The 14,557-nt window shown below is 45.6% G+C and overlaps 1 protein-coding gene across 1 annotated transcript in view; it reads right to left on the bottom strand.

Annotated features, from left to right (window-relative positions):
* Positions 1–14,557, bottom strand: part of ADAMTS16 (ADAM metallopeptidase with thrombospondin type 1 motif 16) — a 366,708-nt gene that overhangs the window by 104,148 nt on the left and 248,003 nt on the right. The window contains exon 14 of the mRNA XM_044295482.1: positions 8,414–8,658. Within this exon, the coding sequence (XP_044151417.1) occupies positions 8,414–8,658 (245 nt within the window). The remainder of the gene's footprint in view (positions 1–8,413; positions 8,659–14,557) is intronic.

The raw sequence follows: 14,557 nt of genomic DNA, 5'->3' as shown, positions 1-14,557 counted from the left end.
GCTTGGTCTCAGTCGCAGGTCATGGGTCTTGCAACAGGACAATGACCCAAAACACACCGCTAAAAACACCCAAGAATGGCTAAGAGGAAAAAATTGGACTATTCTAAAGTGGCCTTCTATGAGCCCTGACCTCAATCCTATTGAGCATCTTTGGAAGGAGCTGAAACATGCAGTCTGGAAAAGGCACCCTTCAAACCGGACACAACTGGAGCAGTTTGCTCATGAGGAGTGGGCCAAAATACCTGCTGAGAGGTGCAGATGTCTCATTGACAGTTACAGGAAGCGTTTGATTGCAGTGATTGCCTCAAAAGGTTGCGCAACAAAATATTAAGTTAGGGGTACCATCATTTTTGTCCATGCCTGTTTCATGAGTTTATTTTTTTACATAATTCTGTTGAAGCATGGTTGAAAAACAATGTCTGACTTTCATTGGTTAACATTTATAGAATTTTAATTTATTATTACTTTTGTCAGATTAAAGTTATTTCTGTGACCATTGTGACTTTTTCTTTCATTGACCAAAGGGTACCAACAATTTTGTCCACGTCTGTATATTATAGAAATCGTACTTGATTTACAAGAGCATAATTTTCAGTATTTCTGGCAGCTTAATAATAGATCTATTATTTATTTGGTACTGACAGTGCCATTGGGAGTTTCATTGAACAATGTTAGTTACATGCATAACTAGTAGTGTTAGGCAAGCATGCTCGGCTGAACACTAATTTTACTCGAGCATTGCGATGCTCGGCACATCGTGGTGTTCGGCTGAATACCGCGTGTGCTCGAGCGTGATGCTCGAGTCTTCTCCCCGCACGTTTGTTGGCTACACAGCCAATAAACGTGCAGGTAAGTACTGCCAGTCACTGTAATGCCGTAGCCATGTTGGCTACTGGCATTGCAGAGATTGGCTAGCCGGAACACATCATCGGGTGCTATATAGCGCACGATCACACATGTTCGGCTCAGTCTTAGTCAGGGAGAGCTGGAGAGCAGAAGGGAGAGATAGTGTATGGAGTGAAATAGGAATATTTTAACTTTTATACTTGTTATAGACCCAAAAGTCCTTTTAAGGACTATTGTTGTGTGTGGCAGCAATATATATTTTAGCACAACCTTCGCTAAATAGCTAGAAGTTATTTGGCCGCTGCAGGCAGAGACATTATCTGTGCTACATCTCCTGTGTAACGTGTGCGCAGCCTAAAAATATCTGTGACATCCAGTGTACTTTTTCCATAGACGGTGTCTGCTGCGGACAGTTACATTACCTGCGCTACACCTCCTGTATAGCGTTTGCATATCCGAAATATCAGTGAAATTGCGTAAAAAAAATTTGCTGCTGGTGGCAGCAACATTACCTGCGTTACATCTCCTGTATAACGTTTGCCCATCCTAAATATCTGTGACATTGATTCAGTGTAATTTTTTATTAGCCGCTGGTGACAGCGAAATTACTTGTGCTATACCTCCTGTTTAATGTGTGTGTATCCTAAATATCAGTGACATTCATTCAGTGTGATTTTTTATTAGGTGGTGGTGACAGCGACATTACTTGCGCTATACCTCCTGTTTAACCTGTTTAACGTGTGCGCATCCTAAATATCGGCGAAATTCATTCAATGTAATTTTTTATTATGTGGTGGTATCTGTGACATTCTGTGTGCTTTATTTGCGCATACACTTACAAAACCTGCGCTACTGTATGTGTGACATACTTGCAAGCATATATACCATTAAATATGCGCAAGGCGAGCAGTATGGGACGGAGAAGTGGCCGTGCTACTGATGGTGCACGCAGAGGCCGTGGACCTGGGCGCGGTGAAACTGTGCCTGCTGCCAGAGCACAAGAAACACACTCATCCACGATACCTAGCTTCATGTCCCAGTTTGCAGGGCGGAGCAGGACACCACTCTCGAAGTCACACCAGTGCGACCAGGTGGTCGGTTGGATTGCAGCAGATAATTTTTCCAGTCGGTTAAGCACCACCCTGTCTTCCACCAAGTACAGTCTCAGTAGCCAAGAGTCTGGGCAACACAATCCTCACCCTGATACTCCTTCCACCCACCATGGAGAGTCTTGGCAAAAAAGTGATCCCACAATCGGATATTCCGAGTAGCTGTTTACATCGCCATTCCTTAATTTGGGCCTCTCGCCAAGCCCTTTTGAAGAGGGACATGAGGAAATCTTGTGTCCTGATTCGCGAACTCAGGAGCATCCACAGTCAGAAGAAGATGACGGTGGGGAACGGCAATTAGTGTTTCACGAGGTGGATGATGAGGATGAGACACAGTTGCCAATAATTCAACCGCAATTAGTGTCTCAAGAGGTTCATGATAAGGATGAGACACAGTTGTCAATAACTGAAGTTGTTATTAGGTCAACAAGTCAGGAGGATGACCAGAGTGAGGAAGTGGAAGAGTAGGTGCTGGACGATGAAGTCACTGACTCAACCTGGGAAGGTGGCAAGCCGAGCGAGGACAGCAGTACAGAGGGGGAGGGATCCGCAGCACCGCAACAGGCTGGAAGAGGCAGTGGGGTGGCAAAAGGGAGAAAGTGGTCCACACCAAACAGGCCCGCAACTCTTCCCCGGAGCACCCCCTTGTGGCAATCTCCCTTGCTAAGGGGTAGGTGTTCTGCAGTCTGGTGCTTTTTTAGGAAAGTGAGGACGATAAAAGAATTGTCATTTGCAACCTGTGCCGTACCAAAATGAGCAGGGGCGTGAACACTGCCAACCTCACCACCACCAGCATGATCCGCCACATGGCATCAAAGCACCCTAATAGGTCACCCAAACGCCTGGGTCTACAACCAGTGTCTGTGGGTCACACCACTGCCTCCTCTTCCCCTGTGTTATGTGCTGGCCGATCCCCTGTCCAAGATGCAGGCCCGGATTCCTCCCACCATGCACCTGGACCTTCGCAAGCACCATCAGCTAGCAGATCCACTTCTGTGTCACAGATGTCTATACCCCAGGCCTTTGAGCGAAAGCACAAACATACAGCGACCAACCAACAGACCACAGCACTAAATGCGCACCTTTCCAAATTGCTGGCCCTGGAAATGTTGCCATTTAGGCTTGTGGACACTGAAGCTTTCCGCAGCCTAATGGCGGCAGCTGTCCCCTTGGTACTCTGTCCCCAGCCGCCAATATTTTTCACGGTGTGCAGTCCCAGCCTTACACCAGCATGTGTCCCGTAACATCACCAGTTCCCTGACCAACACAAGTTATTGGGAAGTTCCACTTAACGACTGACACATGGACAAGTGCTTTTGGCCAGGGACACTACATTTCCCTGACGGCACACTGGGTGAACGTTGTGGAGGCTGGGAGCGAGTCGTACCCTGAGATACAGGTGCTAATGACGCCAATTTTTGCAGGCCCTACTTCCATCAGGGTCTCCGCTGCCACCTACGTAGCTCTCGCCACTCAACCTACAACCAGGCATGGATGTGTCTGATAATGGCCGTAACTTATTGGCGGCTTTGGAGCTCGGCAAGCTCACACACATACCATGCCTAGCCCACATGTTCAACCTAGTGGTTCAGTGGTTTCTCAAAACCTACCCCAATTTGCCTGAGCTACTGGTAAAGGTGAGCCGCATGTGTGCCCATTTCCGCAAGTCATCGACAGCTTCCACCGGTCTGGCAACGCTGCAGCAGAGCTTGCAATTGCCAGTTCACCGACTTGAGCGACGTGAGCATGTGTTAGAACTCGACATTCCACATGTTGGCCAGGCTTTGCGAGCAGCAGAGGGCAATAGTGGAATACTAGCTGCAATATGGTCATCGACTTTATAGTCAAGCTTACGCTATTCACAAACGACGAGTAGGCATTGATGTCTGACCTCTGTGAGGTTTTACGCACCTTTGAAGAATCAACACAGATGGTGAGTGTCACGGATGATCCGCGAGAATATTGAACTGTCCTCCCAATATTATCAATATTAGTCTCCCTTATTGAGCAGTAGGTCTATTAAACAGTAATTATTTCCCTAGGCCCCAGAACCTACAATTTGATTACTCAGAGCGTCTCCTTCCGTGTACCCAGAAAACAACATAGTCCTTTTGTTCAAGTCAGTCAATAGATGCTCAGCAGATAACACAATTACAGCTGGCTTCCTCAGGTTGACATAAGAACTTCCCTTTCTGAAGAGATATCACAGCTAGGTGTGAAGACTGCACCTGTGGGGAGCCATTTGGTGTCGCTGCCATAAGGGTCTGTAAGCTAGCTTGCTGCAGACAGGCCGGCACCAAGGTTTCCCAGATTGCAACATGAATCTGAGATATGATTTTTACCTTTTTAAGAGAGACCATGCATCTTACGGATGTAAAAATTACATCATCGTGTCACTCAGAATTCACTGGATGTTTACATAGGACAAACATAACTCTAAGATGTGCCCAGGTAAAGTTATGGTGTTACCCCATCATAGAACCAGTTATAATAGTAATATTTGGTATCCCTGAACTCCATATTTTGTGGGGAATGTGAATATGTGCTTGTTACTTGTGTACAGCGGAGACATCCCGCGATATGGCACATGCCATATTTCAGAACTGACATTCACCTCAGGAATACAGCCTGCCCAGCAGGCGGACTCAATTCCCCGCCTTGATTCTGGGACCCTTTATAACAAAGACCTAGAATCTGCTAAAGGAGTTCTCCACTTTTAACAACACCTAAAGAGGGCCTCAGCCAGAGAACCCGTGGGCTGAAGGCATATTACACTGGACAAAGGCTTCTTGGACTTTATCCCTGCAACGGACTATTTCCCCAACGGACATCTTTTCTGCGGAACTTAAGTATTTTCTTTCTTTTCTCCCTTTTGTTTATTGGACTATACTTTCCTTGATTATTGTGTTAATAATTACTGTGCATCGTGATAATTTGTATTGTATATAGATATATAATAAATGACCTCCAAGTCATTTCTCTAGCCATATGCCTGTTTTCAAACACTGCAAAAACTTACCCTAGCCTCTCCAAAGGGAAAGCTACTCGGTTGTGTTATCTAGATAGTGGGTTCCTTGCTCCCATAAATTGCAAGGTGGTGGCAGTTAAACTACCCTGTGTGTAGTTCCGGTTGCAGTTCGTCACACACTTATTTGTGGTCGGTCGGCGGTCCACTCCCTGCGCTTTCAGCCTATCGACTGTACGGACTCAAGTTAGACTGTCGGTGTGCTGAAAGTGGCCGGGAGACCTGTTTGCGGATTGACCACTAGGGGCGCTGTGATGGTTTCGTGACGTATTGTGGCCGCAGCGGTCGCAGTTAGTCACAGTGAGCATCAATAAAGCTATTATCAGCGTAACCATCCCACTTCTGTGTCTACTCAAACGCTCGCTGGTCACAATTAAGGTGGACGCTTTACATGTGGAAGATGTGGAAATGGGTACACAGGGTGATAGCCAGACCACCCTCAGTTGGTCTTCTCAGAGTGAATTGGATGATGAGGAGGAGGAGCAGGAGACGGTTGCCTCCGCTACAGAGGGTAGTAGCCATGGAAGTTTTATTCCATCTGTTCAGCATGGATGGGTAGAAGAGAAGGAAGAGTATGAGGAGATTGCGAGTCATCGCCTGATGGACTCTGGCACACATGGCTGACTTTATGTTAGGCTACCTTTCCTGTGACCCTCGCGTTGTACGGATTTTGGCCAACACAGATTACTGGTTTTCACCCTTCTCGACCCCCGCTACAAAGAGAACTTCTCATATCTCATTCCTGTGGTGGAGAGAAAGACCAAAATGGTGCAATACCAGAAGGTCCTTGTGGAAAAATTGCTCCAAAAATTTCCAGCTGACAACACTGGCTGCAGAGTATGTAGTTCCTTGGCCAACCGAGTTAGGGAGACAAGGGGAACACACAGCATTTCCAACAGATGCAGGGCAACACTCTCCAAGGCCTGGGACAGTTTTATGACACCCCGCCAGCACCCTCAACCTGATGCGCGGACTAGTGTCACAAGGAGGGAAATATTTTGGAAGATGTTGAAGGGGTACGTAGCAGACCGTGTCAGCGTCTCAGTGATCTCTGTGTGCCTTACAACTATTGGGTGTCCAAGCTGGACACGTGGCACGAACTACGCCTTGGAGGTGCTGGCCTGCCCCGCCGCCAGTATTTTGTCAGTGCATGTATTTAGTGCTGCTGGGGGCATAATAACTGATAAGCGCTTCTCCCTGTTCATTCTCCCTTTTCTTGTCCTCCTCCATCATCATATCAACATGCTTATTAGGCTTCCCTCGCTCCTAATGTTTTAGAGGGTCAGCTCAGCAGCGGGCCCTCACCCATAATATTTTAGAGGGTCACCAGCAGGCCCTCACCCATAATGTTTTTGAGGGTCAGATCAGCAGCAGACCCTCACCCACAAAATTTTAAAGATGGTCAGCTCGGCAGCAGGCCCTCGCTCACAAAATGTTTTAGATGGTCAGCTTGGCAGCAGGCCCTCACCCACTAAATTGTAAAGATGGTCAGCTCGGCAGCAGGCCCTTGCCCACAAAATTTTAAAGATGGTCAGCTCGGCAGCAGGCCCTCATTCACAAAATATTTTAGATGGTCAGCTCGGCAGCAGGCCCTCGCCCATAACATTTTTTAGATGGTCAGCTCAGCAGCAAACCCTCACCCCTAATGTTTTAGATAGTGAGCTCAGCAGCAGGCCCTCGCCCCCTAATGTTTTAAAGGGTCACCAGCAGGCCATCAATCATAATTTTTCAAGGGTGTGTATGATGCCTTCCTCTATGTGTAATAAAGGGTGTATTGGAGTTTTGGTTCCTTTTAATTTTTGGCGGCCCTTTCCCTTAGTGCATAGGCTTTATGAGTGTAGGAGTCCCACTGCCTGAACAATTGTACCACAATGTGAATAGGCCCTCCTTTATGTGATATACAGGTTGTATCGGAGTGCCTCCTTCTTGTAATTTTTGGCAGGATTTGCACTTTATATACAAGTAAATATACAGGAAAGAATTCCTAACAATTTTTCGTCTAAAATCGATTTTATCTTCGGTTTGGTGCGTGTTATTGTCAGTCTGTAAAAGTGGCGTACTACTCGGTTCCTGAACCATTTCAGTGGTGTTTCCATCAATTTCTGACCTTTTACTATGAGCCAGATACCCAGGCGTGCCTGGTTTAATGCTCGGGTTCTCCCATTGACTTCTATTGTGCTCAGGTGCTCAGTAGAGCACCTGAGCATCCCAAGGTGTTCTACTCGATCCCCCGAGCACTTTGGTGCTCGACCAACACTAATAACTAGTAAATGTGAAAGCACATTCCATGAGTAAGGATGGCAGGAGACTGTCCGAAACATGTCAGCAATAAAGGGTTTTTGTTGTTTTAATATGACTCAATAAAGGACACAAGTTTTAAAGGACTAGTTGCTGGAACATTTGTCTATTGGAATACTAAGTCCTGCATTGTAGTGCGTGCAACATCCTACATGCAAATTTGAAAGCACTACAGTAGCAGATTGATGTTTTGTTTTTTCTCTCTGCATTGTATCTTAGTACCGTGTACTTTACATCAATGAGCTTGGTCAACCTTTGGTTGAAATTTATTTTATCAAACAATTTATATCCCTGGTATTTCAGTCCTGCACACTGGCTCCCGCTGCTCTCTAAATAACATGTCACAGCAGAAGCAAGTCATTGGCTGTGGTAGTGCATAAGACCATTCAATACCTGGCTGGGAGAAAACAAGCTGGGGACTAGAAGATGGAGGAATGGGAGCCAGTGTGCAGGACTAGAGTAGCAGGGGCAGATTTGCCATATAACCAACAGGGAAATTTCCAGATGGGACGATGCCCAGGGAGTCACCTAAGCCACCCTCCCAGACTCTGCCCATGTAAATAATGATATGATGTTTACAGCATTAATTAATGATAGGAGCATCATGTGCATGTGCACTTGGCCAGCAGCCACAGGTCCCTCCTGAATTCAACTGTATCACTACTCTGATGGTCAGAGGGCAGTATTTTATGCTACACTGTGGTATTTGGTTTTGCTGGGGTAGTATTTTGTCCTGTACTGTGGTATTCCCGGCCCACCAACTTCTGTTGTCCTGCCTGTTTGTGTTGGCCCTGCCTACTTGTGCTACCCCGCCTTCTGTCATTTCAGACTCGACAATTTGGGGCAAATTTTAGGTTTTTTTCAGGGCCACTTCAAGTTCTCAATCTGCCCTTGGAGAACAGGCCCCAAGCAGATAACTTAAGGACCCTAGCCTGCATTAATAGTTAATTATTCTGTGAAAACCTCCTTTAAGGTTGTCCCCAATGAAAAAAATATTATCCTAATAAAAGGCAAACTATACAATGTTTTATAAATATGTCACAAAAGTAGCAAAGTAATAAATAACAACTTAAACCAATAAAATGAATGTTGTAGGGTCATAAAATGTATTTCAGAACATAATAAATATACTTACTTCTATAACTATTGTTTCATTTGTTGGACCAGAAGAAATCAGTGTCTCTGGATTATTGTAAGGTCTTTTGTATTCGAAGATTGCTCCAGCAAATTTATACTGGCCGGGCCAGTCAATGGTCCAGTAACCATTGAGGTAGTACTTTCTTTGTGTGTTACGGACAGAGATGTAAGAAGTAGAAATATTCATTTCAGAAACACGAATGCTACGAGCCCCAGCAGGAATAGTGACCAATGAATAGTATTCTGAAATGCAAAAATAGTGACAGATTATTGAATTTATAAATAGGGATGTTTTTGTATGTATTTTATGATAGGATTCCCCAAAGTTTACACAGAAAAAAGGTTGATTAAAACATCTGACATCTGACAAGATTATTAGAAATGCATGAAAAAAAAAAATATATATAAAAATGCATATGCCAGCTTGGGCATGGTTCTGTGGACATTATTAGTAGTGTTGAGCAAATCAAAGTGAAATGAACTGACTTCGATCCGAATTTCAGGGGTCGCCACAAATTTGAGTTTCCTCGCACTTCATGGTAATCAATCAGCAGATATCCATTCCCTTTGATGTCACAGCCCTATAAAGCCTCATCCCGAGCAGTAGTCACCATTTCACTGTGAATTGAGCATAGGAAGAGATGTGACAAGCGCTAGGGACAGTGTTTTAGCAAGCTTTTAATTATAGAATATTGTATAGGGACTGTGCAGGGACAGAATATGGAGAGTTTTTAGACAGTGTAGGGAGAGCATGGCAAGACTGCAGGGACAGTTCAGGCTCAGTGTAATTGCCCTGTGCATCTTGTTCACCTGCTGCGCCATTCATTCTTAATCTGTTCTGTTATACATAGACTTACTGTGCATTAGTCTCAATAGACACCTTTACCCTGTTCACCTACTGCACTGTTAGGCCTCATGCACACGACCATTTTTCAGGTCCGCATCCGAACCGCAGTTTTTGCGGCTCAGGTGCGGACCTCTTCACTTCAATGGTGCCGCAAAAGATGCGGACAGCACTCAGTGCTGTCCGAGGAGTCTGTGAACACTATACCTATCTGACCTTACCTGCTCCTCAGGAACAGCGTAACGTCACCCCTTGGTAACCAGTGACTATACTGTATCTTGCTGGCTCTACGCATTTGACGTCCAACGTCAGTTGGGGAACGGTATTCGTCACAGGTGCGTTTATCTAGTTGACCTGCTGAAGCCCACCCATCAGTGCTGATGACGTCACTGGGCTTCCTGGCAGCCCCATTACTTTGCTGTGTGTGCTTTAGCGCAGGGAAAAGGAGAGCATCGGAGCATGTCAGGGGGGCTGCCTGGGTGAAAAAGGAGGTATGTCTGGGTTCAGCTCTGAACCCGGACAACCCCTTTGATCTGTTCTGTTATAGATAGAGTTACTGTGCATCACAGTCCATGTCAAAAGACATAGGCACATTTGTTTAGTTCACCTGGTGCGTCATTCATACTTAGTTGCATAGTTATATTACTGATTCAGTTACTGCACACTATGGACAACAGACAGATACCTGGGCCCTCAAAAGTAGCACCAAAAAAATGGATGATGGTAGCAGCAGCCGCAGCAACAGGCCAAAGCTGCCACGGTCATCCAGCGTCCGTGTTTTGACCAACAATCAAGTTGTACAGGAATGGTTGACTTGCTGTTCATCATAATCTCAGGTGAAAACAGATTCACACAGCCAGGAATCGTGGGTTCCTCTGACACTACACTTAGTTGGCATGGCCCAGGAACAACCTCTGTGCCCTCACCTCTCCTGTAACTGTTATTTTCTTTTGTTGCTCCTTCTGCTCGGGAAGAAATGTATGATGATGGCTCTGCCCTGCTTTTTAATAAGGATGAGCTTAGTGTTGAGAGTCAACAGCTGTAGGCCAGCACAGACATGGAGGAGGGGACCCCTCTGTCCTCCCTTAGGTGTGTAACTAGCAATGATGACAGTCGGTTGGGAACACGTGTTGCAAGCAGTCTGGGATGTGGCCATGAGACTGGTGAGGATGACATAAGTTACAAATAGACAGCAGTAGATGATGATGTAGCTAATCACACATGGGAGCTGGGTGAAGAGGGTGGATCATCATTAGGAGGCGAGGGTGGCAGCAGGCCCGTAAAACCACACCAGAGTGGCAGCTTACCGATGACTCAACAGGGTGGAAGCAGTGAGAGATCTGTAGCCAAACACACCAGGGTTAGACTTTCTGCTATTCAGGAGCCTACTTGTCAGGAAACAACTAGCGGTGCATATGTTCATAATGGCAGCAACAGGCAGTCAGCACTGAGTGGTAGAGGTAAAATACATATCAAGTCGCTGGAGGATGTTAGCGTGACAGTATACAGGATATGTGGGCAGAAGGTAAAGCACTGTCAGGGTGCTAATGTTGGCTACAGCCCCTGCCTTTCCATATTGTGGAACATTTCAGAGAACTGATGGCTTGTGCCCATCCAACGTAGAGAGTCCCAAGCCGTCATTACTTCGCTAAAAAAGCTGTACCAGCCTTGCACATGTACAGATGTAGCAGGATTAACACACAAACTCTTAACTCAAATTTCATAACTCATCACGTTATCTTGAGATAAAAGCCATTAAAAAGCAATTGAAGGTGGTTGCTTAACGCATTTAGTTTAGATAACACGTCTCCTAAAGCATGTGAGTTAACGCTACTAAACCCATATGTTGAGTGGAACGTGGGCTCGTCCTTGATCGTGTCGGTGTCTGGTATAGTTCATTGCAGCACTGACGTGTGGAGCTGTAACTACGGTCAAGGATAATAAATGTCCTTCACAGCCTACTTAGTAAGGTCAGGTGATCGCAATGCCAAAAGAAAAGTAATTGTGGGATTTATGTGCCAATGTCCTCCTCTGCCTACTCATCCTCCATCTTGTCCTCAGCCTCCACTGTAGGCACAGTTCAGAGTGGTCCCAGCATACCACCTATGGAAAGCACAGCGTTGTCACCTGCTTCTGCAACTGGTCAACCTGAGCAAACTGAGTTACGCATAGGAGGAACTGATCACATCATCAACCAAGAAATCAAATCCTGGTTGTTTCCTCACCAACTGAAGATAGCAACTATAGTCTCCAATAAAGGGAAGAACATTCTGTTTGTACTACGTCAGGGAGGGCTGACCATACGCCCTGCATTGCACACTTCTTCAGTCTGGTTGTCACCTGGTTCCTGAAGTCTTCCACCCAACTGCAAGAAATCTTGAAAATGTTGAGGAAACTGTGCATGCACTTCAGTCACTCTTAAACTCTCAGTTTACTGTGCAAAACACGCCCTCCTTGAGCTGCAAAGGCAGAATGGTGGTCCCCTACATCACATCAAATGCGACGTTTCCACATGTTGGAACTCCATGCTCCAAATATTAGACCAACTGTATCAGCAGAGGAAACCCGTGACCAATTTCTTGATGATGCAGACGGACAGTACTACTCCACGGTGTAACTTTGACATTAGAAACTGGCAGTTCTTGCATGACACCTGCCATTTGCCTGGGTCCTTTGAGGAGGCCACTTTATTTGTCAGTGGCCAGGACTATGGAATGGATGATGTTATTCCACTCCTTGACATCATGGAGCAGATGCTGATAAATCTGACTGGCAAGGGGACAGAAAACATGGCGCCTTCATCTCACGGCCACCTGAGCACCATGGAGGCTGAACTGGCACAGGAGGACAAGGAGGAGGACATAAACGCCCAGGAATTTCATACAGAACTAGGTGGTTTATCTTCCCAAGCAACAGGAGGAGCAAGAGGGCGATAACGAAGATGACCCCCACAGACAGTGGCAGTAGGCACTGGAGATGGAGGCAGGAAGTCCCTCCAAGTCCCTTAAGCAAATGGCTAGATGCATGCTGAGTTGCTTGCGTAGTGGCAGCAGCATTATCACCATTTAGCAGAGGGATCACTACTGTCTATACACAATGTTAGACCCTCACTACCAGTCCAAAATAGGGGCCTTTTTTACGTCTGTTGAGGGATGAAAACTCAACTACTATCGAGGCATCTTTGTAGTATTCATATACCTTTATAGTTTGTTGGTCGCTGCTTACGTGCACTATCACCCATCCTCACGAAGGTCTAACCGGGGGGACCCTCTGAGCTCATGCTCCACTGCCATGACTGCTGGAGGTGGGGGGTGGGCAGGAGCAGCATCAGCTCTATCAGCAGCAATTAAAGTCTTGAGTCTCTGATGAGAAGTTTTCTTCAGCCGCATACTGAAAAAAAACACCCAGCAGCAGCAGGACATGGAGCAGAACCTGAACCAGGTGCTGGCATACTTCAACTGCACCCCATCACCCCAGATCCAAGGTCCCCTGGACTACTGGGCAGCCAAACTTGAATTGTGGCAGCAACTGGGTGAGTTTGCCCTAGGCAAGCTTTCCTGCTTGGCCAGCAGTGTGGTATCAGAGCTGGTGTTTAGTGCGGCGGGTGGCATAGTTACCCCAAAGAGAACTTGTGTTTCAACACAGAATGTTGAGAGACTAACCTTTATAAAGATGAATCAGACTTCTGGCCACATTCTGCTGCCACTATTCTGATGCTGCCACCCGCCTGATGCCTCTGCCATCTGCTCTTACTGTGATCTGCCACCATCTTGTGCTGTTACTTCCACTGCTGGAAAATACTGACAGTTTGAAGGCAAAAATACAGGATCCACTTTTTTTTGGGCTGTTCTTCTGACAGATCAGAAAAACTGAAAAATAAATAGTGATGTGAACACAGCCTTACTGCTGACATGACTGTCATGGGGCCACTACTTGAATTGTGGGCTATTGATGCTAACATTGGCCTGTAAGGCTGAGTTCACACTTCTGTTATTTAATCAGTTATTTCCATAATTTATTGTGAGCCAAATTCAGGAGCCAAGCCTACTCTCTGATTAGGTATCATGTTCAGATCTGCACCTGTTCTGTGGTTTTGATCCGCAACAGCTTTTGGCTGATGGGAATAACTGACAAAAGAAGTGTGAACGAAGCCTAATAGTGATGCACAGTCATTCTACAGCTAACAAAAGGGATTTAAATCCATGTTTTTGTACTGCCACAACACTTTTTTCTTTGCTTTACTGAAGGCTGCTGTATGCTTTTCGTTTCGTTTAGCTAGGAATGTTGGTGGCCTGCATGATTGTGCGCACATCCATATATGTGACCTGTCTGTCATTCTAACACACAGTAACAGTTTCACTACCAGAAAGGGCTAGCTATGCACGTTGCTGCAATGCACAGTGATGTATACATTCTCCCTAAAATTTAACCGCAGGCTGGGATCGACTTGATTTAACGCGGTTCATGGCACATGAATAAGTAATGAAGCAAACTTTTTGGAGAAATTTGACGAAGTGACCAAACCAAATTTTTGAAAACTTCGCTCATCTCTAATTATATATCCTTTATTTACATGTAGGAATACATTATGTTTGTCGGAAAATATACAGATGCAGCTGAGCTAAACTTGATGGTTAAAGAATGGCAGGAAAAAGATAACTAACTTTTCAATGGCTTTTGTCACAAGTTAACACTGTGCCATGTGTTATCAGAGTCAAGTTTAGCTCAGCTACATCTGTATGTTTTTCATCATTTAGCAATTAGGCCCCTTGCAGACGAGCGATACAGATTAGGTCTGGATGCATTCTGGATGCGTTCCGTTAAAAATACACAATTTCGCAAGAAAATTCATTCAGTTTTGCCTGCGATTGCGTTCAGTTATTATCACGTGGGTGAAATGTGCATTGATGCATTTTTCACGCACGTGATAAAAAACTGAAGGTTTACAAACATCTCTTAGCAACCATCTGTGAAAAACGCATCGTATCCGCACTTGCTTGCGGATGTGATGCGATTTTCATGCAGCCCCATTTACTTCTATGGGGCCAGCATTGCGTGAAAAACGCAGAATATAGAACATGCTGTGATTTTCACGCACAAGTGATGAGTGAAAAACAATGTTCATGTACAAATACCCATTGAAATGAATGGGTCCGGATTTTGTGTGGTCGTAATGCGTTCACATCACGCATTGCATCCGAGCGGAATACTCGCTCGCGTGAAAGGGGCCTTAAGATGTCACACCACAAATAAGGAATAGTACATCTGTCTTTTCGAGGGCACACTTCCATCATTTTT

Source organism: Bufo gargarizans, chromosome 5 (assembly GCF_014858855.1).
Source record: "Bufo gargarizans isolate SCDJY-AF-19 chromosome 5, ASM1485885v1, whole genome shotgun sequence".
Classification (NCBI taxonomy): Eukaryota; Metazoa; Chordata; class Amphibia; order Anura; family Bufonidae; genus Bufo; species Bufo gargarizans.
The sequence above is the reverse complement of the archived record's forward strand: the minus strand, read 5'-3'. Positions and strand labels throughout refer to the sequence as shown.